General features: G+C 36.9%; 1 protein-coding gene across 2 annotated transcripts in view; it reads left to right on the top strand.

The window, feature by feature from the left end:
* SLK (STE20 like kinase) overlaps window positions 1-27,263 on the top strand; it is a 65,327-nt gene that overhangs the window by 11,748 nt on the left and 26,316 nt on the right. For both annotated transcript variants that reach the window (XM_030807409.1, XM_012505754.2), the window contains exons 2-7: window positions 17,574-17,738; window positions 19,503-19,551; window positions 19,890-20,039; window positions 25,835-25,907; window positions 26,054-26,248; window positions 27,107-27,188. In XM_030807409.1, coding sequence (XP_030663269.1) covers window positions 17,574-17,738; window positions 19,503-19,551; window positions 19,890-20,039; window positions 25,835-25,907; window positions 26,054-26,248; window positions 27,107-27,188 — 714 coding nt within the window. The remainder of the gene's footprint in view (window positions 1-17,573; window positions 17,739-19,502; window positions 19,552-19,889; window positions 20,040-25,834; window positions 25,908-26,053; window positions 26,249-27,106; window positions 27,189-27,263) is intronic.

Here is a 27,263-nt window from a genome sequence, read left to right as displayed (position 1 = left end):
ATTTTTTAGTAGAGATGGGGTTTCGCCTTGTTGGCCAGGCTGGTCCCCAACTCCTGGGCTTAAGCTATCCACCCACCTTGGCCTCCCAAAGTGCTGGGATTATAGGCGTGAGCCACTGTATCCAGCCAAGATATTTTATTTTTGCTTGTAAAGCATGTTTTATTTCCAGTTGGTATGTTGTATGGCATGAGCTTTATAAAGTCTCTTTAAAATTTTAAAGGTCTGTGTTATGGCTTATTAACATTTAAAGATAAAGTAATATTATATAATTTATTTCAGAGTATCCTGCCAAAGTTTTATAAAGAATGGCCAAGAAACTAGCATACCATATCTGATTTTGGATCTTTAAATTAACCTTGATAGAATCTTTCTTCTGGCCCCCATTTTTTTGTCTGTGCCCTGATGAATGTGAAGTAATATCGTCCCTGATTACTAATGACGTTGAGCTCGTTTTCATATGTTTATTGGCCATTTGGATTTCTTGTTCTCTAAAGTGATTGTTAGTCTTTTGGGCTCTCTTTCTTTTTCTTAATGATTTATGGGGGTCATTATATATTTTGGATACTTATCCTTTGTCAGTTATATATAATGTACATATTTTCTTCTGCTTTGTGGTTTATCTTTTCACTCTCTTTAGGATTTTCTTTTTTGCGTAGACATTTTAAGTTTTAATATAGTCCAATTTATTAACTTTTCCCTACATGGCTAATGTTTTTGTCTTAAGAAATTCTTCCCTACCCAAGATGGTGAAGATATCCCGCTGTGTTATCTTTGTAAAGTTTTATGGTATTGCCTTCTACATTAGGTCTGTAATTAAACTGGTGTTGATTTTTGCTTACAGAGTGAGGTAAGGGCTGAATTTTATTTTTTCTTTGTAGATACCCAGTTGTCCCAGCACCATGTACTTTAAAGACTGTCATTTTCTTACTGCTTTGCAATGCTTCCATCATATAATGGATGTCTATATGCACATAGTATATTTCCATGACATTCTTTTAGGTTAAATTTTTAGGAGAATTGTTAGAGCAAAACAAATGATTATTTATTAATGCTATTTTGAAATTACAAAATTTGTGCACATTTATTTTTCAATTTTTTAATTGTAAAATACACATAAAATTTACTGTCTTGACTATTTTTTATATCCTATGAAGATTCACCATCTTCATGATTTTTAAATGTCTAGTTCAGTGGTATTAAATGCATTCGTAATGTGCAACCATCACCACTGTCCATTCTCATGCCTCTTACCATCTTTTAAAATGAAACTCTACCCTGTTAAACACTAGCTTCTTATTTCTTCCTTCCTCCAGCCCTAGGCAACTGTTCTACTTTTTGATACTATGATTTTGACTACTCTAAGTACCTCATTAAATGGAATCATACAGTATTTACCATTTTATGACTTAGTTCATTTAGCATAATGAACCTTAAGGTTCATCCATGTCACAGCATATGTTAAAATTTCCTTCCTTTTTAAGGCTGAATAATATTTATGGTATGTATATACACATTTTGCTTATCCACTCTATTGATGTCACTTGGATTGCTTCCATGTTTTAGCTGTTGTGTATTTAGCTATGAACATGGGTGTACAAGTATCTCTTTGAGACCCTGCTTTCAGTTTTTTAGGGTATATACCCAGGAGTGGAATTCCTGGATCTTGTAGGAATCTATTTTTAATTTTTTGGGGGGAACTGCCATATTGTTTTCTGTAGCTGTACCAATTTTACATTTCCATCGATTTGTGCACAAAACAAGAGTTCTGATTTCTCCACATCTTTGCCTATACTTGTTCTTTTCATTCTTTTTTAAAATAATAGTCATCCTAGTGGGTGTAAAGTGGTACTTTCTATAGTTTTGACTTACATTTCTCTAATATTAGTGACGTTGAGCATCTTTTCATGTGCTTATTGGCCATTTGTATATCTTCCTTGGAGAAATACCTGTTCAGCTCCTTTGCCCATTTTTGAATTGGGCTAGTTGTGGTTTTTTGTTGTTGTTGTTGTTGTTGTTGTTGTTGTTGAGTTTTAGGAGTTCTCTGTATATTCTAGATATTAATCCTCACCAGATACATGATTTGTAAATATTTTCTGTCACTCTATAGGTTGCCATTTTACTCTAATATTGTCTTTTAAAATGTATAACATTTTACAATTTTCATCAAGTCCAGTTCTATGTTTTCTTTTGTTGCCTGTGCTTTGGTGTCATATCTCAGAATTCATTGTCAAATCCAGTATCATAAAGCTTTTGCCTCATGCTGTCTTCTGAGAGTTTTATAGTTTTAGGTCTTACATTTAGGTTTTTCGTTGGTCCATTTTGAGTTAATTTTTGTTTATGGTGTTAGGTAAGGGTCCAAGTTCACTGTTTCACATGTGGATATTCAGATTTCCCAGTACCATTTTTTTGAAAAGACTGCCCTTTTCTCATTGACTGGTCTTGGAACCCTTGCCAAAAATCATTAGACCATATATATGCCAGTTTTTTTTTTCTGGTCTCTATTCCATTGGTTTGTATTTCAGGACTGCACTGTTTTGTTTACTGTAGCTTCGTAGCAAGTTTGAAATCAGGAAGTGTGAGTCTTCAAGCTTTGTTCTTTTTCAAGATTATTTTGGCTATTCAGGGTCCATTGAGATTCCATGTGAATTTTAGGATAGGGTTTTCTGTTACTGCAAAAAATGTCATTGAGATTTTGATAGGGATTGCACTGAATCTGTAGATTGCTTTGGGTAGTACTGACATTTTAATAATATTAAGCCTCCAATATATGAACATGGGATGTGTTTTTATTTATGTCTTTAATTTCTTTCAGCATTGATTTTTTAGTTTTCATTGTACAAGTCTTTCACCTCCTTGGTTAAGTTAATTCCCAAGTGTTTTATTCTCTTTGATGCTATTGTAAATGGGATTGTTTTCCTTACTATTTAAGTCTTTATTTTTCTTGAATTAATTTCCAGACATGGTACATTTTTTGTCTTATTTTAAAATATATTTTTGAAATTGTCTTTTTGTATTCTGTTTTTCATCTTTCCCAACTATGCAATCTATGCACATTTCCTCAGCTTTTTTATTACACAGTTGTGTTTGTTTCTGCATATTCATGCTGCTCAGAGTCAGTAAGTCCTTGAAATAAGCAGGAAAACTGTGTGATCGGAGAATTGGTAAAACATTTTGGAAACTGCACACTTAGCCAAATTTAACTTATTACTGACACCATTTTGTTGATACATTTTGACTGACCAGTGACTAAATTTTGAATACATAACCAGAACAATATAAATAAAATAGAGTTTGGGAATGTGAAGAAAATATAAGGAGAATATAAAGTATATTTCTTTCTCTTTTGCAGAATTCAGGAAATGACATAATCCTTTGAATTTCTGTAATATTTTACAGAAATTACGGAAAGAGTATGTACAGTTGATCCTCATTATTTGCAGATTTTGTGTTTGTGAATTTGCCTACTTGTTAAAGTTTACTTGTAGTCCTAAAATCTATACTTGCTGCACTTACTTGGTTATTTGCGTGTATGCTCAAAGCTGCAAAAAAATTTGACTCCTCTGACAAGCACATTCCCAGCTGAACTTGAACAAGGTGACACTGCCTTGATTTCAGCTCTCATGAAGAGATGACCAGAGGACGGAGACAGCAGAGGGCGGTGTAGTGAAGCGCAAGAAGGTCTGGCTGTGGGGCCAGTTGGACAGGGCTTGAATCCCAAGTCTGACATCTGTTTTTGGGATGGCCTTCCGCAAGTCACTTAACACTTATACACCTCATTTCTCTTTTGTAAAATAAAGAAAGGAGAATCTCCCTGGATGAATTGTTTTCAGGATTTAAGAATATAATAATCTGTGTGAGGGGGGGTGTGTATGTGCATGGTTTTCCCTATGAACAATGTTTCAGTAGTCACTAATTCAGTGCTTGCAGCAATTTTATAAAACATAACTACCACAAATAATGAGAATTAACTGTGTGTTTGCTAAATGATGATGAGTAATTTTATTCTTTTTTAATGTTGATACTTGTTCCTACCAAAATCTTAGTAGGACTGAAAAGATCACCATAATTTGTATGTAATTTAAAACAGATAACAGTATCAACAGTCTAAAAGTATATGCTTCCTTCAGTGCGGTTTCCCCTCTCTTCACTTAATAGCTTTTTGGAACTTTGGATATTTATTACCCAAACGTTTACTCTACTCTGTACCTTAGCTCTCCCATCTGTGTTGCTCATAGGTTTTGAAGGATTATGCCAGTTCTTAATCTCAGTTCCAAATACGCCCTTCTATACTTTGCTTTGTGATGCTGGTTCAAAGACTGCAGATCACATTTCTGCCTTGCTAGCAGCTCATTTGTGTTTCAAAAGTATAGGGCATTAGAGGGAGGCTGCAAGGAGAAGGAGGAAGAAATGACTTATACCTTTGTCTTGTTTCCTGTGAACTTCCTGTCTGCTTTCTTGTTACTTTGACCATCACCCTTGCAGAAGTTTTTTTTTTGCTCCAGCATCAGCAGTTTCTTTCTGTAGCAGCTGTTCAATACAGTTTGTCGTTTTTCCAACACTCGCAGAACTAACCTCATCATAACCCTTCATAACACCAGCACCAATTGGCTGCTACCCTGTTCCTCAAAAGTTCGGGTCCCAGTCTCACAGGACCCCTCTTCAGAGACAACAGCACCAGCTGAGCAGCACTGTCTCCTCAGAGGTCCGTCTGAGTTTCAGCTCTGTGGAACCCTTCCTCCAAGCTTCTGAATTTTAATAATTCCAGTCTTTTCCCTTTGTTCCCATAGTCCTAGGGGTGGTAGCTTTTGCCTGTAGTTGTTACCTCCCTGATCCTTTGTATTATTTTTTCAGTTAGCAACAGAGTTAGTCATTGCTTTTATTAAATTTTCTCTGTTAAAATAATCAATGTGATTTTCCTCCTATCTGGACCCCAACTGATACAAGGATTAAATAAGTTACTAAATGGAAAGTGCAGAGAACAGTGCCTCTTCTAATAGCACAATGGATATTACTATATGGAATAACATACTTGAAATAATTTGAGATTTTTCTTACTGATTTCTTTGCAAAATACTAATATTTCCAATTTATGTAGGTAAAAACATTAAAATAATCATTGAATTTTATTGATATTAATATGCTCAAATACCACCTCAGTTAGACCTAACTTAACTACCATATTTAAGTTGTAAACTCTGGCCTGTGTGCCCCCATACCCCATTTCCTCATCTTATTTTATTTTATTTTTTTTGAGACGGAGTCTCAGTCTGTCAACCATGCTGGAGCGCAATGGTGCAATCTTGGCTCACTGCAACCTCTCCCTCCTGGGTTCAAGTGATTCTTGTGCCTGAGCCTCCTGAGTAGCTGGGATTACAGGCGTGCACCACCACACCCTGCTAATTTTTGTATTTTTTGGTAGAGACATTATTTTGCCATTTGTCCATGCTGGTCTCAAACTCTTGCGCCCAAGTGATCTGCCCACCTCATCCTTCCAAAGTGCTGGGATTCCAGGCATGAGCCACCCCGCCCAGCCTCCTCATCTTTCATATTAGTTTACTTTTTCCCACAGTACTAATTGCTAATATACTGATTTATTTGTTGGCTGTCCACTCCCCAAAATTGTAAGTACCCCAGCACAGAGAGATTTTGAATATTTGTACATTGTCAGCATCTAGAACAGTAACCTAACATATAGAAGGCACTCAGTAAGTATTTGTTGGAAGAATGAATGGATTTCAGCAGATCAACTCTTTTGGTCAAGATTTGACCAAGATTTTTAATAGATTTTTATGCAGTAGTTTCCCCTTATCCAAGGTTTCACTTTCCACGGTTTTATTTACCTGCAGTCTGAAAATAGGTGAGTACAGTACAGTAAGATGTATTGAGAGACCACATTCACATAATTTTTATGATAGTATATTGTTACAGTTGTTCTATTTTATTATTAGTTATTGTTAATCTCTTACTGTGCCTAATTTATAAATTAAACTTTGTCATAGGTATGTATGCAAGGAAAAAACATAGTATACATAGGGTTTAGTACTATCCAAGGTTCCTGACATCCAGTGGGGGTCTTGGGATGTATTCCTGGGGATAGAGGGGATGGCTGTATTGCGTTTCTTTTCTAGAGCACATTTCACTGGGGTGTTGTTTGTCTTTGTGTTTTCCTCAGCTTGGACCAGTGCCTTGTAGTGGATGTTCATGAACATTTTGAGTTGTTCATGAACAAGTTGAGTTGTTTAGTTTTTACATTTTATGGTTAAATGTTCTTACACACTGGACAATTAGGCTCTTCTTCTTTTGGTGGGGGAAGAATACCTCAGCCTTGGGATGAAATCATCCAGATTGAATCAATCCCAGTGATTATTTTTTCTTTTTATTCCTTTTTTTTTTTTAGATTCCTTTCGTATTTATCTTATGTATTTTTTGTTTGTCTGTTTTTTTGCCTTTGATTGACTAACACCTCTGTGGGACTGAAATCATCTCTGTTTTCTGTGCTGGTCTTTCAGTTTTCAGCTAAAAATTGTATTAAAATATATTCTTCACTATGAAATACTATATAATGTTAGAAAATGTAAAAATATAGAAAGAAAATAAATGAAGATTTAAAAATTATTCCTGTACTCACCACCCAGGGAATACCTTCTGTTCAAACAAAAGTAATATGAGGGTGTAATTTTTTTAGAATATGAAACCAGTATGGAACATTCAGACAACTTATGTTTCCCAGTATCCCTCATTTGTTTATGTAATGTGGCCAAGCTCTATTGATGATTCATGACGATAAAAACAGTGATTTTAGGTGATCATGACTGATATTTGAAATCTTTTTATCAACGGAAGTTATATTTTTAAATTAAGATTGGGATTTGTTATTCCATTCTTGTTTTTAACATTTGTTTAGTTCAGTGATGCCCATCCTCTTTGGCACCAGGGACTGGTTTCATGGAAGACAACTTTTCCACAGACCGGATGCGGGGATGTTTTGGGGATGATTCAAGTGTGTTACGTTTATTGTACACTTTGTTTCTATTATTATTACATTGTAATATATAATGAAATAATTATACAACTCACCATAATATAGAATTAGTGGGAGCTCTGAGCTTGTTTTGCTGCAACTAAATGTTCCCATCTTGGGGTGATGGGAGACAGTGACAGATCATCAGGCGTTAGATTCTCATAAGGAGCGCACAACCTAGATCCCTCGCATACGCAGTTCACAATAGGGTTCACAGTTCACAATAAGAGTTCATGCTCCTCTGAGAAGCTGTTGCTGCTGCTAATCTGACAGGAGACAGCTCAGGTGGTATTGTGAGCAATGGGGAGTGGCTGTGAATACAGATGAAGCTTTGCTTACTTGCCTGCTGCTCATCTCCTGCTATGCGGCCTGGTTCCTAACAGGCCATGGACTGGTACTGGTTTGTGGCCCCGGGGTTGGGGACCCCGAGTTTAGTTATTTCATTAAGGCTTTATGTGAAGAGTTTTTTTTTTTTCCCCCTGAGACAGAGTCTTGGTCTGTTGCCCAGGCTGGAGTGCAATGACACGATCTTGGCTCACTGCAGCCTCTGTCCCCGGGTTCAAACAATTCTCCTGCCTCAGCCTCCTGAGTAGTTGGGATTACAGGCATCCACCACCATGGCTGGTTAATTTTGTATTTTTAGTAGGAACGGGGTTTCACCATGTTGGCCAGGCTGGTCTTGAACTCCTGACCTTGTGATCCGCCCGCCTTGGCCTCCCAAAGTGCTGGGATTACAGGCATGAGCCACCACGCCTGGCATATGTGAAGAGTTTTTATGCCTTTAGATATTAGGTAGATAAGCTCTTTTTTAAAATACTTTATGTCCCAGTTATATTAGTGTAGAGAATAGTGTCACACACTTGTAAATATTTATTTCAGTTTTGTTTTTTTAGAGTTTTTTAGAACTAGATCCTGATGAGTAATCATGTTATTTTCAAGCAATAATTTGAGGCACTATTCTTTTAATGTAACTTTTATTATTTATATTAAACCAAATGATGTCATTGTTGGTATAATCAATATATGATAGAATTTGTTACCGTGAGGAATTTTAGAGGTTATCTAGTGTGAGTTATTTTTCTTCCTTCATGCCAGCCCATTCACAAGTATAAAAGATACATCTTTAAAATCTCCAGGACATCAGTCAATTAATTTTAGTGGCTGCGTAATTTTTCATTGTAGAACTGTACTGCATGATTTAACCAGGTTCCTGTTAATGGACATTTAGGCTGATTGACTTTTTCGCTATTGCAAATGGTGCTTTGATGAGTATTTTTGTATATGTATGAGTTTTATTTTATGAAATTATCTCCTTCTGATAAATTCTTAAAAGTGAGATTTAGACATTTATTTATTGAAACATTTATTAACTTTAAAAAATTTAGTATCTGTTTTTAATGTAATAAGTGCAGTTTTGCTGAAGTGATGTTAACATATATCATATTGAAATGTCTTATAAAAACAACCTAGTTAGCATTTTTTTTTTCTTTTTTTTTTTTTTTTTATTATACTTTAGGGTTTTAGGGTACATGTGCACAATGTGCAGGTTTGTTACATATGTATCCATGTGCCATGTTGATTTCCTGCACCCATTAACTCGTCATTTAGCATTAGGTGTATCTCCTAATGCTGTCCCTCCCCCCTCCCCCCACCCCACAACAGTCCCCGGAGTGTGATGTTCCCCTTCCTGTGTCCATGAGTTCTCATTGTTCAATTCCCTCCTATGAGTGAGAACATGCGGTGTTTGGTTTTTTGTCCTTGCGATAGTTTACTGAGAATGATGTTTTCCAGTTTCATCCATGTCCCTACAAAGGACACGAACTCATCATTTTTTATGGCTGCATAGTATTCCATGGTGTATATGTGCCACATTTTCTTAATCCAGTCTATCGTTGTTGGACATTTGGGTTGGTTCCAACTCTTTGCTATTGTGAATAGTGCCGCAATAAACATACGTGTGCATGTGTCTTTATAGCAGCATGATTTATAGTCCTTTGGGTATATACCCAGTAATGGGATGGCTGGGTCAAATGGTATTTCTAGTTCGAGATCCCTGAGGAATCGCCACACTGACTTCCACAATGGTTGAACTAGTTTACAGTCCCACCAACAGTGTAAAAGTGTTCCTATTTCTCCACATCCTCTCCAGCACCTGTTGTTTCCTGATTTTTTAATGATGGCCATTCTAACTGGTGTGAGATGGTATCTCACTGTGGTTTTGATTTGCATTTCTCTGATGGCCAGTGATGATGAGCATTTCTTCATGTGTTTTCTGGCTGCATAAATGTCTTCTTTTGAGAAGTGTCTGTTCATGTCCTCTGCCCACTTTTTGATGGGGTTGTTTGTTTTTTTCTTGTAAATTTGTTTGAGTTCATTATAGATTCTGGATATTAGCCCTTTGTCAGATGAGTAGGTTGCAAAAATTTTCTCCCATTCTGTAGGTTGCCTGTTCATTCTGATGATAGTTTCTTTTGCTGTGCAGAAGCTCTTTAGTTTAATGAGATCCCATTTGTCGATTTTGGCTTTTGTTGCCATTGCTTTTGGTGTTTTAGACATGAAGTCCTTGCCCACGCCTATGTCCTGAATGGTATTGCCTAGGTTTTCTTGTAGGATTTTAATGGTTTTAGGTCTAACATATAAGTCTTTAATCCATCTTGAATTAATTTTTGTATAAGGTGTAAGGAAGGGATCCAGTTGCAGCTTTCTACATATGGCTAGCCAGTTTTCCCAGCACCATTTATTAAATAGGGAATCCTTTCCCCATTTCTTGTTTTTGTCAGGTTTGTCAAAGATCAGATAGTTGTAGCTATGCGGCATCATTTCTGAGGGCTCTGTTCTGTTCCATTGATCTATGTCTCTGTTGTGGTACCAGTACCATGCTGTTTTGGTTACTGTAGCCTTGTAGTATAGTTTAAAGTCAGGTAGCGTGATGCCTCCAGCTTTTTCTTTTGGCTTAGGATTGACTTGGCGATGCGGGCTCTTTTTTGGTTCCATATGAACTTTAAAGTAGTTTTTTCCAATTCTGTGAAGAAAGTCATTGGTAGCTTGATGGGGATGGCATTGAATCTATAAATTACTTTGGGCAGTATGGCCATTTTCACGATATTGATTCTTCCAACCCATGAGCATGGAATGTTCTTCCATTTGTTTGTATCCTCTTTTATTTCATTGAGCAGTGGTTTGTAGTTCTCCTTGAAGAGGTCCTTCACATCCCTTGTAAGTTGGATTCCTAGGTATTTTATTCTCTTTGAAGCAATTGTGAATGGGAGTTCACTCATGATTTGGCTCTCTGTTTGTCTGTTATTGGTGTACAAGAATGCTTGTGATTTTTGTACATTAATTTTGTATCCTGAGACTTCGCTGAAGTTGCTAATCAGCTTAAGGAGATTTTGGGCTGAGACAATGGGGTTTTCTAGATATACAATCATGTCATCTGCAAACAGGGACAATTTGACTTCCTCTTTTCCTAATTGAATACCTTTTATTTCCTTCTCCTGCCTGATTGCTCTGGCCAGAACTTCCAGCACTATGTTGAACAGGAGCGGTGAGAGAGGGCATCCCTGTCTTGTGCCAGTTTTCAGAGGGAATGCTTCCAGTTTTTGCCCATTCAGTATGATATTGGCTGTGGGTTTGTCGTAGATAGCTCTTATTATTTTGAGATACGTCCCATCAATACCTAATTTATTGAGAGTTTTTAGCATGAAGGGTTGTTGAATTTTGTCAAAGGCCTTTTCTGCATCTATTGAGATAATCATGTGGTTTTTGTCTTTGGTTCTGTTTATATGTTGGATTACATTTATTGATTTGCGTATGTTGAACCAGCCTTGCATCCCAGGGATGAAGCCCACTTGATCATGGTGGATAAGCTTTTTGATGTGCTGCTGGATTCGGTTTGCCAGTATTTTATTGAGGATTTTTGCATCAATGTCTGAAATTCTCTTTTTTGGTTATGTCTCTGCCAGGTTTTGGTATCAGGATGATGCTGGCTTCATAAAATGTGTTAGGGAGGATTCCCTCTTTTTCTATCGATTGGAATAGTTTCAGAAGGAATGGTACCAGTTCCTCCTTGTACCTCTGGTAGAATTCGGCTGTGAATCCATCAGGTCCTGGACTCTTTTTGGTTGGTAAGCTATTGATTATTGCCACAATTTCAGAACCTGTTATTGGTCTATTCAGAGATTCAACTTCTTCCTGGTTTAGTCTTGGGAGGGTGTATTTGTCGAGGAATTTATCCATTTCTTCTAGATTTTCTAGTTTATTTGCATAGAGTTGTTTGTAGTATTCTCTGATGGTAGATTGTATTTCTGTGGGATCGGTGGTGATATCCCCTTTTTCGTTTTTTATTGCATCTATTTGATTCTTCTCTCTTTTCTTCTTTATTAGTCTTGCTAGCGGTCCATCAATTTTGTTGATCTTTTCAAAAAACCAGCTCCTGGATTCATTAATTTTTTGAAGGGTTTTTTGTGTCTCTATTTCCTTCAGTTCTGCTCTGATTTTAGTTATTTCTAGCCTTCTGCTAGCTTTTGAATGTGTTTGCTCTTGCTTTTCTAGTTCTTTTAATTGTGATGTTAGGGAGTCAATTTTGGATCTTTCCTGCTTTCTCTTGTGGGCATTTAGTGCTATAAATTTCCCTCTACACACTGCTTTGAATGTGTCCCAGAGATTCTGGTATGTTGTGTCTTTGTTCTCGTTGGTTTCAAAGAACATCTTTATTTCTGCCTTCATTTCATTATGTACCCAATAGTCATTCAGGAGCAGGTTGTTCAGTTTCCATGTAGTAGAGCGGTTTTGAGTGAGTTTCTTAATCCTGAGTTCTAGTTTGATTGCACTGTGGTCTGAGAGACAGTTTGTTATAATTTCTGTTCTTTTACATTTGCTGAGGAGAGCTTTACTTCCAACTATGTGGTCAATTTTGGAATAGGTGTGGTGTGGTGCTGAAAAAAATGTATATTCTGTTGACTTGGGGTGGAGAGTTCTGTAGATGTCTATTAGGTCCACTTTATGTAGAGCTGAGTTCAATTCCTGGATATCCTTGTTAACTTTCTGTCTCGTTGATCTGTCTAATGCTGACAGTGGGGTGTTAAAATCTCCCATTATTATTGTGTGGGAGTTTAAGTCCCTTAGTAGGTCACTCAGGACTTGCTTTATGAATCTGGGTGCTCCTGTGTTGGGTGCATATATATTTAGGATAGTTAGCTCTTCTTGATGAATTGATCCCTTTACCATTATGTAATGGCCTTCTTTGTCTCTTTTGATCTTTGTTGGTTTAAAGTCTATTTTATCAGAGACTAGGATTGCAACCCCTGCCTTTTTTTGTTTTCCAGTTGCTTGATAGATCTTCCTCCATCCCTTTATTTTGAGTCTATGTGTGTCTCTGCATGTGAGATGGGTTTCCTGAATACAGCACACTGATGGGTCCTGACTCCTTATCCAGTTTGCCAGTCTGTGTCTTTTGATTGGAGCATTTAGCCCATTTACATTTAACGTTAATATTGTTATGTGTGAATCTGATCCTGTCATTATGATGTTAGTTGGTTATTTTGCTCGTTAGTTGCTATAGTTTCTTCCTAGTCTCGATGGTCTTTACAATTTGGCATGTTTTTGCAGTGGCTGGTACCGGTTGTTCCTTTCCATGTTTAGTGCTTCCTTCAGGAGCTCTTTTAGGGCAGGCCTGGTGGTGACAAAATCACTCAGCGTTTGCTTGTCTGTAAAGTGTTTTATTTCTCCTTCACTTATGAAGCTTAGTTTGGCGGGATAGGAGATTCTGGGTTGAAAATTCTTTTCTTTAAGAATGTTGAATATCGGCCCCCACTCTCTTCTGGCTTGTAGAGTTTCTGCTGAGAGATCAGCTGTTAGTCTGATGGGCTTCCCTTTGTGGGTAACCCGACCTTTCTCTCTGGCTGCCCTTAACATTTTTTCTTTCATTTCAACTTTGGTGAATCTGACAATAATGTGTCTTGGAGTTGCCCTTCTCGAGGAGTATCTTTGTGGTGTTCTCTGTATTTCCTGAATCTGAATGCCGGCCTGCCTTGCTAGATTGGGGAAGTTCTCCTGGATAATATCTTGCAGAGTGTTTTCCAACTTGGTTCCATTCTCCCCATCATTTTCAGGTACACCAATCAGACGTAGGTTTGGTCTTTTCACATAGTCCCAAATTTCTTGGAGGCTTTGTTCATTTCTTTTTATCCTTTTTTCTCTAAACTTCCCTTCTCTCTTCATTTCATTCATTTCATCTTCCATCAGCGATACCCTTTCTTCCAGTTGATCACATCTGCTACTGAGGCTTCTGCAATCTTCGCGTAGTTTCGAAACTTGGCTTTCAGCTCCATCGGCTCCTTGAAGCCCTTCTCTCCATTGGTTATTCTAGTTATCCATTCTTCTAATTTTTTTTCAAAGTTTTTAACTTCTTTGCTGTTGTTTGAATTTCCTCTCGTAGCTCAGAGTAGTTTGATCGTCTGAAGCCTTCTTCTCTCAACTCATCAAAGTCATCCTCCATCCAGCTTTGTTCCGTTGCTGGTGAGGAACTGCGTTCCTTTGGAGGAGGAGAGGTGCTCTGTTTTTTAGAGTTTCCAGTTTTTTTGGTCTGTTTTTTCCCCATCTTTGTGGTTTTATCTACTTTTTGTCTTTGATGATGGTGATGTACAGATGGGTTTTTGGTGTGGATGTCCTTTCTGTTTGTTAGTTTTCCTTCTACCAGACAGGACCCTCAGCTGCAGGTCTGTTGGAGTTTACTAGAGGTGCACTCCAGACCCTGTTTGGCTGGGTGTCAGCAGCGGTGGCTGCAGAACAGCGGATTTTCGTGAGACCACAAATTCAGCTGTCTGATAGTTCCTCTGAAAGTTTTGTCTCAGAGAAGTACCAGGTTGAATGAGGTGTCAGTCTGTCCCTACTGGGGGGGTGCCTCCCAGTTAGGCTGCTCAGGGGTGAGGGACCCACTTTAGGAGGCAGTCTGACCGTTCTCAGATCTCCAGCTGCGTGCTGGGAGAACCACTACTCTCTTCAAAGCTGTCAGTCAGACAGGGACATTTAAGTCTGTGGAAGTTCTTGCAGAGTTTTTGTTTGTCTGTGCCCTGCCCCCAGAGGTGGAGCCTACAGAGGCAGGCAGGCCTCCTTGAGCTGTGGTGGGCTCCACCCAGTTCGAGCTTCCTGGCTGCTTTGTTTACCTAAGCAAGCCTGGGCAATGGCGGGCGCCCCTCCCCCAGCCTCGCTGCCGCCTCGCAGCTTGATCTCAGACTGCTGTGCTAGCAATTAGCGAGACTCCGTGGGCATAGGACCCTCCGAGCCAGGTGCGGGACACAATCTCCTAGTGTGCCGTTTTCCAGGCCCGTTGGAAAAGCGCAGTTAGGGTGGGACTGACCCGATATTCCAGGTGCCGTCTGCTTCCCCTTTCTTTGACTAGGAAGGGGAACTCCCTGACCCCTTGCGCTTCCCGAGTGAGTCAATGCCTCGCCCTGCTTCGGCTCGCGCACAGTGCGCTTCACCGACTGTCCTGCACCCACTGTTAGGCACTCCCTAGTGAGATGAAACCAGTACCTCAAGCAGAAATGCAGAAATCACCCGTCTTCTGTGTCGCTGGGGCTGGGAGCTGGAGACCGGAGCTGTTCCTATTCGGCCATCTTGGCTCCACCCCCCCCTAGTTAGCATTTTAAGATCTGATTCCTAACGTTAAAAACTGATCCTAGTATCTACTACATATTTGGAAACCTTTTATTTATAATAAGTGATGGTGAGAAGTTAACCAAAGAAAGAAAACGAGAAAGTTAAAGTACTAAGAACAAGGAAAAATGACCAAATGATAGAAATATGGGGAGACTGGAAAGGGTATAGAGGAGGCAAAACTTTGCCTCCACCCTCTTAGCGCCCCTGCTGGGCCCGAGAATTAAATTGACACAAGATAGAGTAGAGGAGAAAAGCATAGACATTTAATATAAGTTTTATGTGACATGGGAGCCCTCAAAAGAAAATGAAGTCATAGAGAAATGGCAAAACCTACATGCTTTTGTGTTAGGTTGAAAGAAGAGAGGCGATTGTGGAAAAGTAGATGTTATATGGGGAGGCTAAAGGAAGATGTTTAATTTAACAAGGTCTGTTTGTACACAGTTCTCTTGACTATGACTCCCTATCAAAGAATGTTTCTTTTCTCCTGGGATAGAGAAGACGTCTGTTACAGGAACATTTTATCTCCTAGTTTCAGGAAGAAAAGATGGAAAATTAGAATGCCCTTCTTGCATCTGCTATTTTTCAAGTGCCTTTCACTCAAAGTGATCCTTATGTCAGAGTAGCATGTTTGAAGTGGTGTATTCTGCCACCCTTCATGGGTAATGATTATGCCTAGTGTTCCATTATTGGAACGCTGAGCTTGTGGGAGTTATTTATATCCTACTGCCCAAGGTAATTGCCAAGGTCTGATTTTTCACAAAAAAATTTGCAACCTCTAGCATAAATGGGTTAATTTCACACAAAAAAATTTGCAACCTCCAGCATAAATGGGTTTCAACCTCCAGCAGAAAGGGCTTTGGAAACAGACCTGGATTTAAATTCTGTTTCTGCTTCTTACTAGCTATATGACCTGGGGAAGCCTTTTAACCCCTCAAAGCTCATTTATATCACCTTTAAAGTAGAGATAATAATATATCATGGGGCTGTTGTGAAGATTAAGTAGTAATAGTAATTACAGCTAATATTTTTGAATACTTCTATATATGCCAGATAGTATATTAAATGTTTATATGTGCTTTTTTTTTCCTTGGCAGATATATGTTATCTTCTCACGAACTTGTGAGGTGTAGGTAATTTTTACTGATGAGGAAACTAAAAGAGAGATTTTGTAAATTGCCCCAAGCAACACAGCTAATAAGTGGCAAAACCAGAATTTTAATCCTAGCAGTCTGACCCACCAGAGGCTGTGATTTGAAATGCTGTCCCCTGTGCATAGCCATAGCATGTATTAATTCATATTTATGTTTAGGCTGTCTTTTAAAAATAGTGTGTCAAGAGAATGAGAAGACAAGCCACAGACTGAGAAAATATTTGCAAGACACATACTTGATAAAGGAAAGTTATCCAGAATATGCAAAGAACTCTTAAAACTTAACAATTAGAAAATGAACAGCCTAGTTAAAAAATGGGCAAAAGATTTGAACAGACATCTCACCAAAGATTTGACAAATAAGTATATGAAAAGATGCTTAACATCATATGTCATCAGGGAATTGTAAATTGAAAAGATACGAGTACTACTATGTAGCTGTTAGACTGGTGAAACCCATGCTTGCTGGCAACCCCAAATGCTGGTGAGGATGTGGAGCAACAGGAACTCATTCATTGCTGGTGAGTATGCAGACTCTTTCAGCCATTTTGGAAGACAATTTGGCAGTTTCTTTTTTTTTTGAGATGGAGTCTCGCTCTGTCGCCCAGACTGGAGTGCAGTGGCGCAGTCTCGGCTCACTGCAAGCTCCGCCTCCCGGGTTCACGCCATTCTCCTGCCTCAGCCTCCTGAGTAGCTGGGACTACAGGTGCCTGCCACCACGCCTGGCTGATTTTTTGTATTTTTAGTAGAGACAGGGTTTCACCATGTTAGTCAGGATGGTCTCGATCTCCTGACCTCATGATCCGCCCGCCTCAGCCTCCCAAAGTGCTGGGATTACAGGCGTGAGCCACCGCACCTGGCCAACAGTTTGGCAGTTTCTTAAAAAACTAAACATACTCTTACCATATGATCCAGCAGTTGTACTCCTTGTTTATTACCCAAATGAGTTGAAAAACATGTCTACACAGAAACCTGCACATACATGTTTATAGAAACTTTATTCATAATTGCCAAAACTTGGAAACAACCAACATGTCCTTAAGTAAGTAAATGGATAAACTGGTATATTCAGACAATAGAATATTATTCAGTCCTAAAAAGAAATGAGTTATTAAGCCATGAAAACATTAAGGAACTGTAAATACATATTACTAAGTGAAAGAAGCTGATCAGAAAGGTCTATACACACTCTGATTCCAAGTATATGACATTCCAGAAAAGCAAAAGCAAAACTATGGATGCAGTAAGAAGATCAGGGGTTGGAGGAAGGAGGGGATGAGGAGGCAGAGCACGGAGGATTTTTAGGGCAGTGTGATATTATAACGATGGCTACATGTCATTATACATTTGTTGAAACCCATAGATGCAAGAGCAAACTAATGTGAACTTTGGACTTGGGATGATAATGATGTGTTAATGTAGGTTCATCATAGTAACAGATGTATCACTCTGGTGTGCAGTGTTGATGGGAGGGGTGGTTATGCATGGAGCACGAGGGAACTTTCTGTACTTTCCATGCAATTTTGCTGCGAACCTAAAACTTCCCTTTATCAAATATGTGTCTTGCATATATTTTCTCAGTCTGTGACTTGTCTTCTCATTCTCTTGACACACTATTTTTAAAAGACAGCCTAAACATAAATATGAATTAAATATGAATTAAAACTTAAAATCTATTAAAATAATAAAAAATTAGAAAATGGTACATTTGAAATGTGACACTTCTGATACTTTCATTTTCAGGCCCAGAATAAAGAGACCAGTGTTTTAGCTGCTGCAAAAGTGATTGACACTAAATCTGAAGAAGAACTTGAAGATTACATGGTAGAGATTGATATATTAGCATCTTGTGATCACCCAAATATAGTCAAGCTTCTAGATGCCTTCTATTATGAGAACAATCTTTGGGTAAGTATTTTCTGTTGATCTAAAGGAGTAGCCAAAATGAGTTAATTGCCCTAAAGAGATGTTTATGAATTGTTAAAACCTATTTTATGTCTTACCTCTTCTATTTAGTTACTTGTGTCACTTGAATGAGAGTTGATCTGCTATTAAGAGAGTAATAACAAAGTTATTCTCAGCTTCAACAGATGTTCAGATTTATGTTTCAGATTGTACAGTTTCATCATGATTGTTTGACATTGGATCCAGGTGGAAAAATTTGGTTAAGAATAATAAATTTCCTAAAGTATGAAATTAGATGTCCTTGTTTATAATTTAAATTTAATCATTTAAAAATTTTTAAAGTTTCTCTTAGAAATTGTTTATAATTTTTTATCCTAAACTTTTTGTACATCTTGTAATAAACTGGAAAATACTAGAAATGTTAAATATTTATCATATTATCAGGTTCAACTTTAGTGCATGATGTGATGGCTAAAGCTGTATGTATAAATTTTATTCATTTTCAGAAAATATTAAGGTACAAGTAGATATAGAAATAAAACTTTCATATTCATTATAATAATCTGTCAATCACTTGTTCTGTACCAACATTAGTTTAATCAAGAGGACTTTTTAAAATGCAGCTTCAGTCTTTCTTCCTGAAGGAAGAAGCAAAGTTTTACGAGAGAGAAGAGTAAGTAGTATAAGGAATACCTGACTGGATGCCTAAAGGTCTATATTTTTTTATCCTAGTGCTGCCACTTACGGAACTTGGATAAGTCAGTTAACTTTTACGAGTCTGTTTACTCATCTGCAGGATGAGTAATGATCTACCTCCCAAATTATTTTCTGAATAATGTAATGAATTTGAAAACAATTTCTAATTGGCAAGCACCTGTAAAAAAAAAATAAAGCATTATGCTGAGGGAAAAAAGGCAGGAAGCTACCTAATTAGTTAAAAATATGTTATTTTTTAAAATTATAGTTATTATTAATGTGGTGTTTTCTGAAATTATTGTTCAGGGCTGTGGCAGAATGTTTCCAAAGATTATAATGCAAATGAACCCCTGGACTAGTTAATAAACAGATAAGACCTTTACTTGGGACTATTGCACAATTAAAATTTAGATAACTGTGAGGGGAAGTTTAGTGGGAGACATAAATGTTAGTTAATCAAATAATCACAATAAATATAAAATTACAACTGTGGTAAGGGTTAAGAAGGAAAGGTATATGGTGTTATGTCTTACCAGGGAAGTCAAGATAAGCACCTATCAGCAGGTAATAATTGAGCTAGGATCTGTAGCTTTTGTGTGTATTTCTTCTGTTTTTTTTTTCTTTCTTTTTCTAAAAGAAGTCTCTGTATAAATATTTTCAGGATTTATTCCTATTTAATACAGTTTAAAAAAACAAATGTATACTTGTTCACTTAAAGCACAAGTTGCCTTAAAAATATAAGTAATAAAATCTTTCACTGGTGACCAAATAGCTGTGCAGTACAATACCGAATGAAAAAGTTCTGTACCTGGTAGTTTTAGAGAAGCAGGGACACTAAACATGGCAATTAACAAAAATGCCCATGCTTTCACAGTGGGCTTTATCAAATGTGTATTGTTTGAGATTTGTAACTCTTTTGACAAAATCTTCATTTAGTATATTGTTTCCATAACCAGATTATTTGATAGCTATTTCTTTATCTTTTTTGCTAAGCTGAAGAAAAAATACTGAAACTCAAAAAAACTCAGTGTAGTTTTAGACACACGCTTTTGTTTTTTTTTTTGCATGCAGATCCTCATTGAATTTTGTGCAGGTGGAGCAGTAGATGCTGTGATGCTTGGTAAATACCTTTTCTTTATGTTCATATCTTAAATTATACTTGATAAGATGAAAGAATTTCAAACATATATAAATATATTCAAATATATAAGTATTGAGTGAAGTTCAATAAGTTAAATCAACTCAATTATGTTTTTATATTCTTGGATAATTACAGTAAAATTCTAAAATGAAATGTTGAGTATGTCAAGAAAGTGATCTTTGTAGATACAGTTCTTTTAAAATAAATTCACTGCATATGATCTTTGACAGTGATGATATATACAGAAAGGTATATAGCCTGCTAATATGTTTTCACTGTATAAAAAGCAGATTTTTTTTTTTACTTTCTCCTTGTAGAACTTGAGAGACCATTAACTGAGTCCCAAATACAAGTAGTTTGCAAGCAGACTTTAGATGCATTGAACTACTTACATGATAATAAGATCATCCACAGAGATCTAAAGGCTGGCAACATTCTCTTTACCTTAGATGGAGATATCAAATTGGGTAAGTTATTCACTTAAATAAAACATTAGAATTTTTACTCTAAAATTTCCATCTTTATGTATGTGACTTAATTTGGTTTTATTACTACTTAAATATGTGAAACATGGAGAACTAACTCCATGCTAGTTTTTAAAAAACAGTTTTTTGGATAAATACTCATTTTTCTATAATTCCTAAATGTCAGCACCTAATTAAATGCTTTAAAAAGAAGATAAGAAAGAATGAATTTTTATTTCCAAAAAGGCAAGCTTTTTAAGACCAGTTTCAAGTTTGTACCCTTAAATTTTTGTATGTAGACTTAATACTTGTAAATGTTTTATGTTTAGAATTTAATGTAGTATGTAAAACTGCTAACTCAGTTTTTTCTTTATTTCCAAAGCTCATGTCTAGTGAGTTTTTCCCCTATGTTTAGTTTTATTTTCTATTTTATTGATGTGGTACATTGACTAAACTAACAAAGTAATCTTAGTTCTGAAGAGAATACCTAAACATAAGGACTAGAATTTTTCATTTTACTCTTTATACTGAGGGAAGAAATGTTACCTTCATAAGAATTAGATGTAGGTTTTATGGAAGTTATAGCGCTCTTTACCCAAGATAGGAATTATTTAAAAAGTCTAGAGATGAAGTCCAAATTTGTATATTTTGGAAGGCTATTCAAAGGACAAAATATATTCAGAAGTCAAGTTGATACCAGTGACTATAGTCATTTCACTTTACTTTGTCAAGACATTTAAACAGATGGTGTACTAAATTTTATTCTTTTTAATTTTTTTTTTTAATGGAGTCTTGCCCTGTTGCTTAGGCTGGAGTTCAGTGATGTGATCATAGTTTACTGCAGCCTTGAACCCCTGGGTTCCAGGGATCCTTCCACCTTATCCTCCCTAGTAGCTGGAAGTGCAGGCATGCACCACCACGCCTGCCTAATTTTTAAAAATTTTTTGTAGAGATTAGGTCTTGCTCTGTTGACCAGACTGGTCTTGAATTCCTGGGTGCAAGTGATTCTCCTGCCTTGGGCCTCCCAAAGTGAACTTTAACCTTTTGATTGTGAAATAAATAGAGATATAGAAAACCACACCAGAAATTGTGTAGCTTAACTTTAGTACTTTGTAGACATAGCTTTGTAATCACTACCTAGATCAAAAAGTAGAACTTTGGCAGGCACCCCAGAAGCTCTTCCATATGCCCATCTCAGCCACTGCCCTTCTCCACATTTTGTCCTGACTTTTATACTATTTCCTTCCTTGTGTTTCTTTATGGCTTAGTCACCCAATATTCATCTCTAGATGTTAGGGTTTAAACTTGCCCATATAAAACTTGGGTTTTTAAAGTCTCTTAACTTATAGGCCTTCCCCCATTCCTTTCTTTTCTTTATATTATGGCATGTATAATGGGGGGATGAGGGCAGTATCGTACACATGGGGCAAAAATTAGTTCTTTAGAGCCAAAAAAACCTTATGCATTACAATGGTTTGTGACCTTCCAAAGGCCCCAGTACATGAAGAGATATAACACTTTACCTGTGGCATTAAAATTTTATGGGAGGAGGGATGACGTGAAAAAAATGTTTAAAATGACTCCTTAGAGGGGCTAGTAATGAAACACTGATCCATGGAACCTAGGCTGTTTGGCCTGTTGTGTTTCCCTCAAACTGCATTTTGCTGTTGCATACTCCTGATGATTGAAGTTCCTCTTTGTATTTCCTTCAGTTTGGCAGATGAATCCAAAGGCTTGATCAGTCTCCAGCCTGATCCTTTGGCAAGACTGACAGGTGGTTTTGCATTCTTTCATTGGGAGGCACACCGTGTCTGCTTTGTGCCCTTTTTTGATGTTGCAGCTATTGAGGCTTAATGCCTACACATCTGTCTTTTGGGGTTGCAAAACGGATTCCATTATTTTGTTTTCATTATTTTTGATAATGATTTTGATATAAACACCAATTATTTCATTATTTTCATTCATTATAAAATTAGTAATGAAGATAATGACTTGGCTGTCTCTTATCCTCAATTGATGACCAGTGTTTTAAAAAATATTGTTAGTTCATGCATTTAATTTTATTTGGTTGGTTACAAATCCGTTGCAGTTTTTATTCTTATTGAAGCTCATGTTGTTCCATCTTTAGTCGATGGGGTCTTCGTATCCGCTTGTTAGTCTTCTTGACAGGACTAGTAATTTTTGATAGCTTACTTGACAGTTCTGAGATGTTTCAGGCTCATCTGTGTATTTCCTGTGTCAGACCTGTAATTAACCATTTCTTTTTTTTCTTTCTTTTTTTTTTTTTTTTTTTTTGAGACAAAGTCTTCCTCTGTTGCCCAGGTTGGAGTGCAGTGGCTGATCTCAGCTCACTGCAACCCCCACCTCCTGAGTTCAAGGGATTCTCGTGCCTCAGCCTTCTGAGTAGCTAGGATTACAGGCATGTACCACCGTGCCCAGCTAATTTTTGTTTTTTAGTAGAGATGGGATTTCACCATGTTGACCAGGCTGGTCTGGAGCTCCTGGCCTGAAGTGATCTACCCACCTCAGCCTCCCAAAGTGCTGGAATTACAGGTGTGAGCCACTGCACCCAGTGTAATTAGCCGTTTCTTCAAGAAGCCCTGGTTTCTTTTTTTTTTTTTTTTTTTTTTTTTTGCCCTGGTTTCTTTTAGTAGGATATAGTATTTCAAGACCACAATCTGGTGTAAGAGATGCTTACAGTTTTCTATATTGGCCATTGTTCTAGGACTTTTCAAAGGACAGAGCTAGACCCCTCATGAGATCATATGTATTTCCTATTCAAATTCAGAATAAAGGTTTTTAAAATCTAACCTCTGTAATACATGTGCATCTCCTTTCTTCTATATGGAGAGTTCTGGTTCTCAAGGACATTGATAGGTTTAGGATACCTCGTAATTCATTTTAACCCTCATTTCTATATTTAATGCTCCCCACCACTCCTTATGTTGATGTGTCTTTGGTCATGTTGGTTATCTGAAGCTCAGCTTTTGGTAGATTCCTCTGAAAGGGCTCTCTGAATTCTTACATAGTGATAACAGTTGTACCCTTATACTTGAAGGTTAGTTTTGCTGGATAACAAATCCTTGGCACACATTTCTTTCCTTCAGCATCTGAAATATGTTACTCTGTTTTCTTCAGTCATGAAGTGTTGCTGTTGAAAAGTCTGATAATCTGAATTTCTTCTCCATTGTAAGTCATGTGCTCTTTTTGCTTAGATGCTGAAAGTTTTTTTTTTTTTTTAAGACCAGTAGTTTGACCAGTCTTTTCTAATAAATATTTTTTTCTTTCTTTTTTTTTTTTTTTTTTGAGACGGGGAGTCTTGCTCTTTCGCCCAGGCCGGACTGCAGTGGCGCTATCTCGGCTCACTGCAAGCTCCGCCTCCCAGGTTCACACCATTCTCCTGCCTCAGCCTCCTGAGTAGCTGGGACTACAGGCACCCGCCACCACACCCGGCTAATTTTTTGTATTTTTAGTAGAGACAGGGCTTCACCATGTTAGCCAAGATGGTCTTGATCTCCTGACCTCGTGATCCACCTGCCTCGGCCTCCCAAAGTGCTGGGATTACAGGCGTGAGCCACCGTGCCCGGCCTTCTAATAAATATTATGCTCTTACAATATTCAAGTGCCTTCTTCCCCGCCCCCGACAGGGAAGTTTTCTGGAGTTATAGATCTCAGCATTTGTTCGTTCCCTTGCATTGACTTGCTTCTTTAGAGACTTTTAGTATTTGTTGGGTCTTTGCCTGTTGTCCATGTTTGTAACTTTTTCTCCAGTCCTTTTTTAGCTTTCTTTCTTTTTTTTTGTAGGAAAATATATACAACATGAAATTTACCTTTTTGATCATTTTTAAGTATACATTTCTGTGGTATTAAGTACATTCCCATTATACAACCATTACCATCACTTGTCTCCATACGTATCTCTTTTCATCTTGCAGCAGTTAAAGTCCATACCCATTAAACACTTAGTCCCCATTTTCCACTCCTCCCAGCTTCTGGCAACCACCATTCTGCTTTCAGTTTCTATGATTTTGACCACTCTAGGTATGTATGTATGTGGAGTCATACAACATTTGTCCTTTTGTGACTGGCGTATTTTACTTACCATAACGTTCTCAAGGTTCATCCATGTTGTAGCATATTTCACAATGTCTTCCCCTTTTAAGATTGAATAATATGCCATTGTATGTATATAACACATTTTGTTTATCCATTCATCCATCAGTGGGCACTTGGGTTGCTTTCACTTTTTGGCTATTGTGAATAATACTGCTATGAATGTTGGTGTACATATGTCTGTCCTACTCCCTGCTTTTAATTCTTTTGAGTATGCACCCAGAAGTGGAATTGCTGAATCATATGGTAATTCTATGTTTAATTTTTCTGAGGGACCACCATGCTGTTCTCCATAGCAGCTGCACCATTTTACATTTCTAACGGAAATGCACAAGGCTTCCAGTTTCTCCACATGCTTGTCAACACTTTTTTTTTCTATGCTACACCCATCCTACTGGGTGTGAAGTGGTAATGGGTATGAATTTGTTGTATTATTTGCTCTTGCTTTCCCTAGTTTAGCCTTTGTTTCTAAAGTGATTTTTTTTATTTTAAATTTTTTCTGGAGTTCTGTCGCCTTTCAGAATTTTTCTAATTCTGACTTACATGGCTCTTTTATGTTTTTCATCATTTTTAAGTGTCCTAGCTTATTTTGAAATAGGATGTTATAGTTTTGATCAATTTTGGGGGCATATTCTTTTGTAAATATATTGAAATTTTATTTGAATATAGGGACATACTTGTGTAAAATAATGTGTACCTTAAAAATAAATATACTGAAGGTTTAGGAATTCTAAAATAATATTTAGTTAGTTGACAATTAAAATATTTGTAATTTCTGTTTTATTAATTTACAAATACTTCCAGAGAACCTTCCATTTCTGCAACACAGATATATAGAATAATCTTATCCCCAAGAACTATATAATAGATAAAAGTAATTCAGGCAGAATTGCATGACCTTTAAGAGTTCTACAACAAAAACAACAAAGGTTAGAATTGTGAATATGGCTAATAGTAGCTGCCATTTACTGAGTGTATACTCTTGTGCTAGGCATGCGCATCAAATACTGAATTTTTGGTACTTATTCAACTTTGAGAATTGTCGCGTCAAATGTGAAACTTAAAAATTTGTGCATTTATAGCATGAGGTAAATTATGCAGCAATAGCAATTTTATGTTGCTATTAATGTTGTCTGAACTCCAAGCTGAAAAGGTGGGATTAACAACTGAAAAAGCTATAATGTTACTGTTCTGTATAATTTAAATCAGAAAACATAAGGTTCCCAATTTTTTCTTGGCAATATAATTTTATGAGGAATTTAGCAAGACATACACTGTCATAAAGGTTGCTTTAGTATAATTTCTGTTTTTCACACTATAGAAAAAATGTTAATGACTCTTAATTTAAATGTGCCACATAGCACTAGTTGGCATTTGTTTTGAAGTGGATAGACTGGTCTGCTTTTAGAGTTACCATTTTTTATTTTCAATTTTGAAGGATTTGTCATCTGAAGATATGATGGTATTAAACGTATTGATAATGGAATCTTTAGCAGGTTTTTTTGGGAGATGGTAGAAAGAGATGGTCAAGATTAAGATGGGAGAGACATCTTTTTCTTTCTGTTCAACTTACTTTTTATAATAAGATTAGCCTTATTAAAGACTTAAAATGCTTTTTCTCCCCATTGAATACAATGAACAATGCTTAAAAGTTCTCATTAATGCTTTTGTGTGATTATTTCAAGCGGATTTTGGAGTATCAGCTAAAAATACGAGGACAATTCAAAGAAGAGATTCCTTTATTGGTACACCATATTGGTATGTATTCAGTTTTATGAATTTATAGTATTAGTCATGTCAGCAGTTATAATTACTCACGAATTTTGTCCACATAATTGATTATACCATGTGGTTTGCAATCACTGTTCTTAAATATGTTAACTTTTAATTATCTGTCTTCATAGGATGGCTCCTGAAGTAGTCATGTGTGAAACATCTAAGGACAGACCTTATGACTACAAAGCTGATGTTTGGTCCCTGGGTATCACTTTAATAGAAATGGCTGAGATAGAACCACCTCATCATGAATTAAATCCAATGCGAGTGCTGCTAAAAATAGCAAAATCTGAGCCACCTACATTAGCACAGCCATCAAGATGGTAAAAATATTCTTAAAAAAGCTTAATAAGAAACAAATGATATTAGGAAGCAAAACTTGATGTTATATTCTCAGTTTTCCAAGAGTATTTAAAATTGGGTACGTGGTTCGAAGACTATATGAATTAGAAAAGTGATTTTTAGTATATTTCTCTTAAGGACCATTAAAACTCTTTGAGCTCACTTTTCCCGTATATCCGAAAATATGAATGATTTGAGTTTTGCATGAGAAAGGTATTTTCTGTACTATGAGGAAGTGAGGCATATAGATTGATCTATATTTGTGAAATTTATTAGAAATTTTGGCCGGGTGCGGTGGCTCATGCTTGTAATCCCAGCACTTTGGGAGGCTGAGGCGGGCGGATCACGAGGTCAGGAGATCGAGACCACGGTGAAACCTCGTCTCTACTAAAAATACAAAAAATTAGCCGGGCGTGGTGGCAGGCGCCTGTAGTCCCAGCTACTCAGAGAGGCTGAAGCAGGAGAATGGCGTGAACCCGGGAGGCAGAGCTTGCAGTGAGCCGAGATTGCGCCACTGCACTCCAGCCTGGGCGACAGAGCGAGACTCCGTCTCAAAAAAAAAAAAAAAAAAAAAAAAGAAATTTTGTGCTTTTTGGCATACTTGTGAGTATATGGCTGTGTCTCAGTGATTATGTACCTACTTACATATATGTCTAACATGTATTTATAGATGAATAAGTTTTATAAAATCTTAATAGTCTCATTAACTAGTTTTTTAAGTGTTGAGTTAATACGATTACATACATAATGAAACTTAAGCATAACTTATCAAAGAGTTTTGTTTGATTTGATTAACAAGAAAGTAAAATAGAATGTTATTGTTAAAATTTATTTTAAAGGTCTTCAAATTTTAAGGACTTTCTAAAGAAATGCTTAGAAAAGAATGTGGATGCCAGGTGGACTACATCTCAGCTACTGCAGGTAAGAGAGTATGACAACAGCAAATAATATAATTACTTTAACATCTCTCTAAGAATATAATTTCATATTCAGTGT

Source organism: Nomascus leucogenys, chromosome 3 (genome assembly GCF_006542625.1).
Source record: "Nomascus leucogenys isolate Asia chromosome 3, Asia_NLE_v1, whole genome shotgun sequence".
Taxonomy (NCBI): domain Eukaryota; kingdom Metazoa; phylum Chordata; class Mammalia; order Primates; family Hylobatidae; genus Nomascus; species Nomascus leucogenys.
This window is presented reverse-complemented; position numbering and strand designations above follow the sequence as displayed.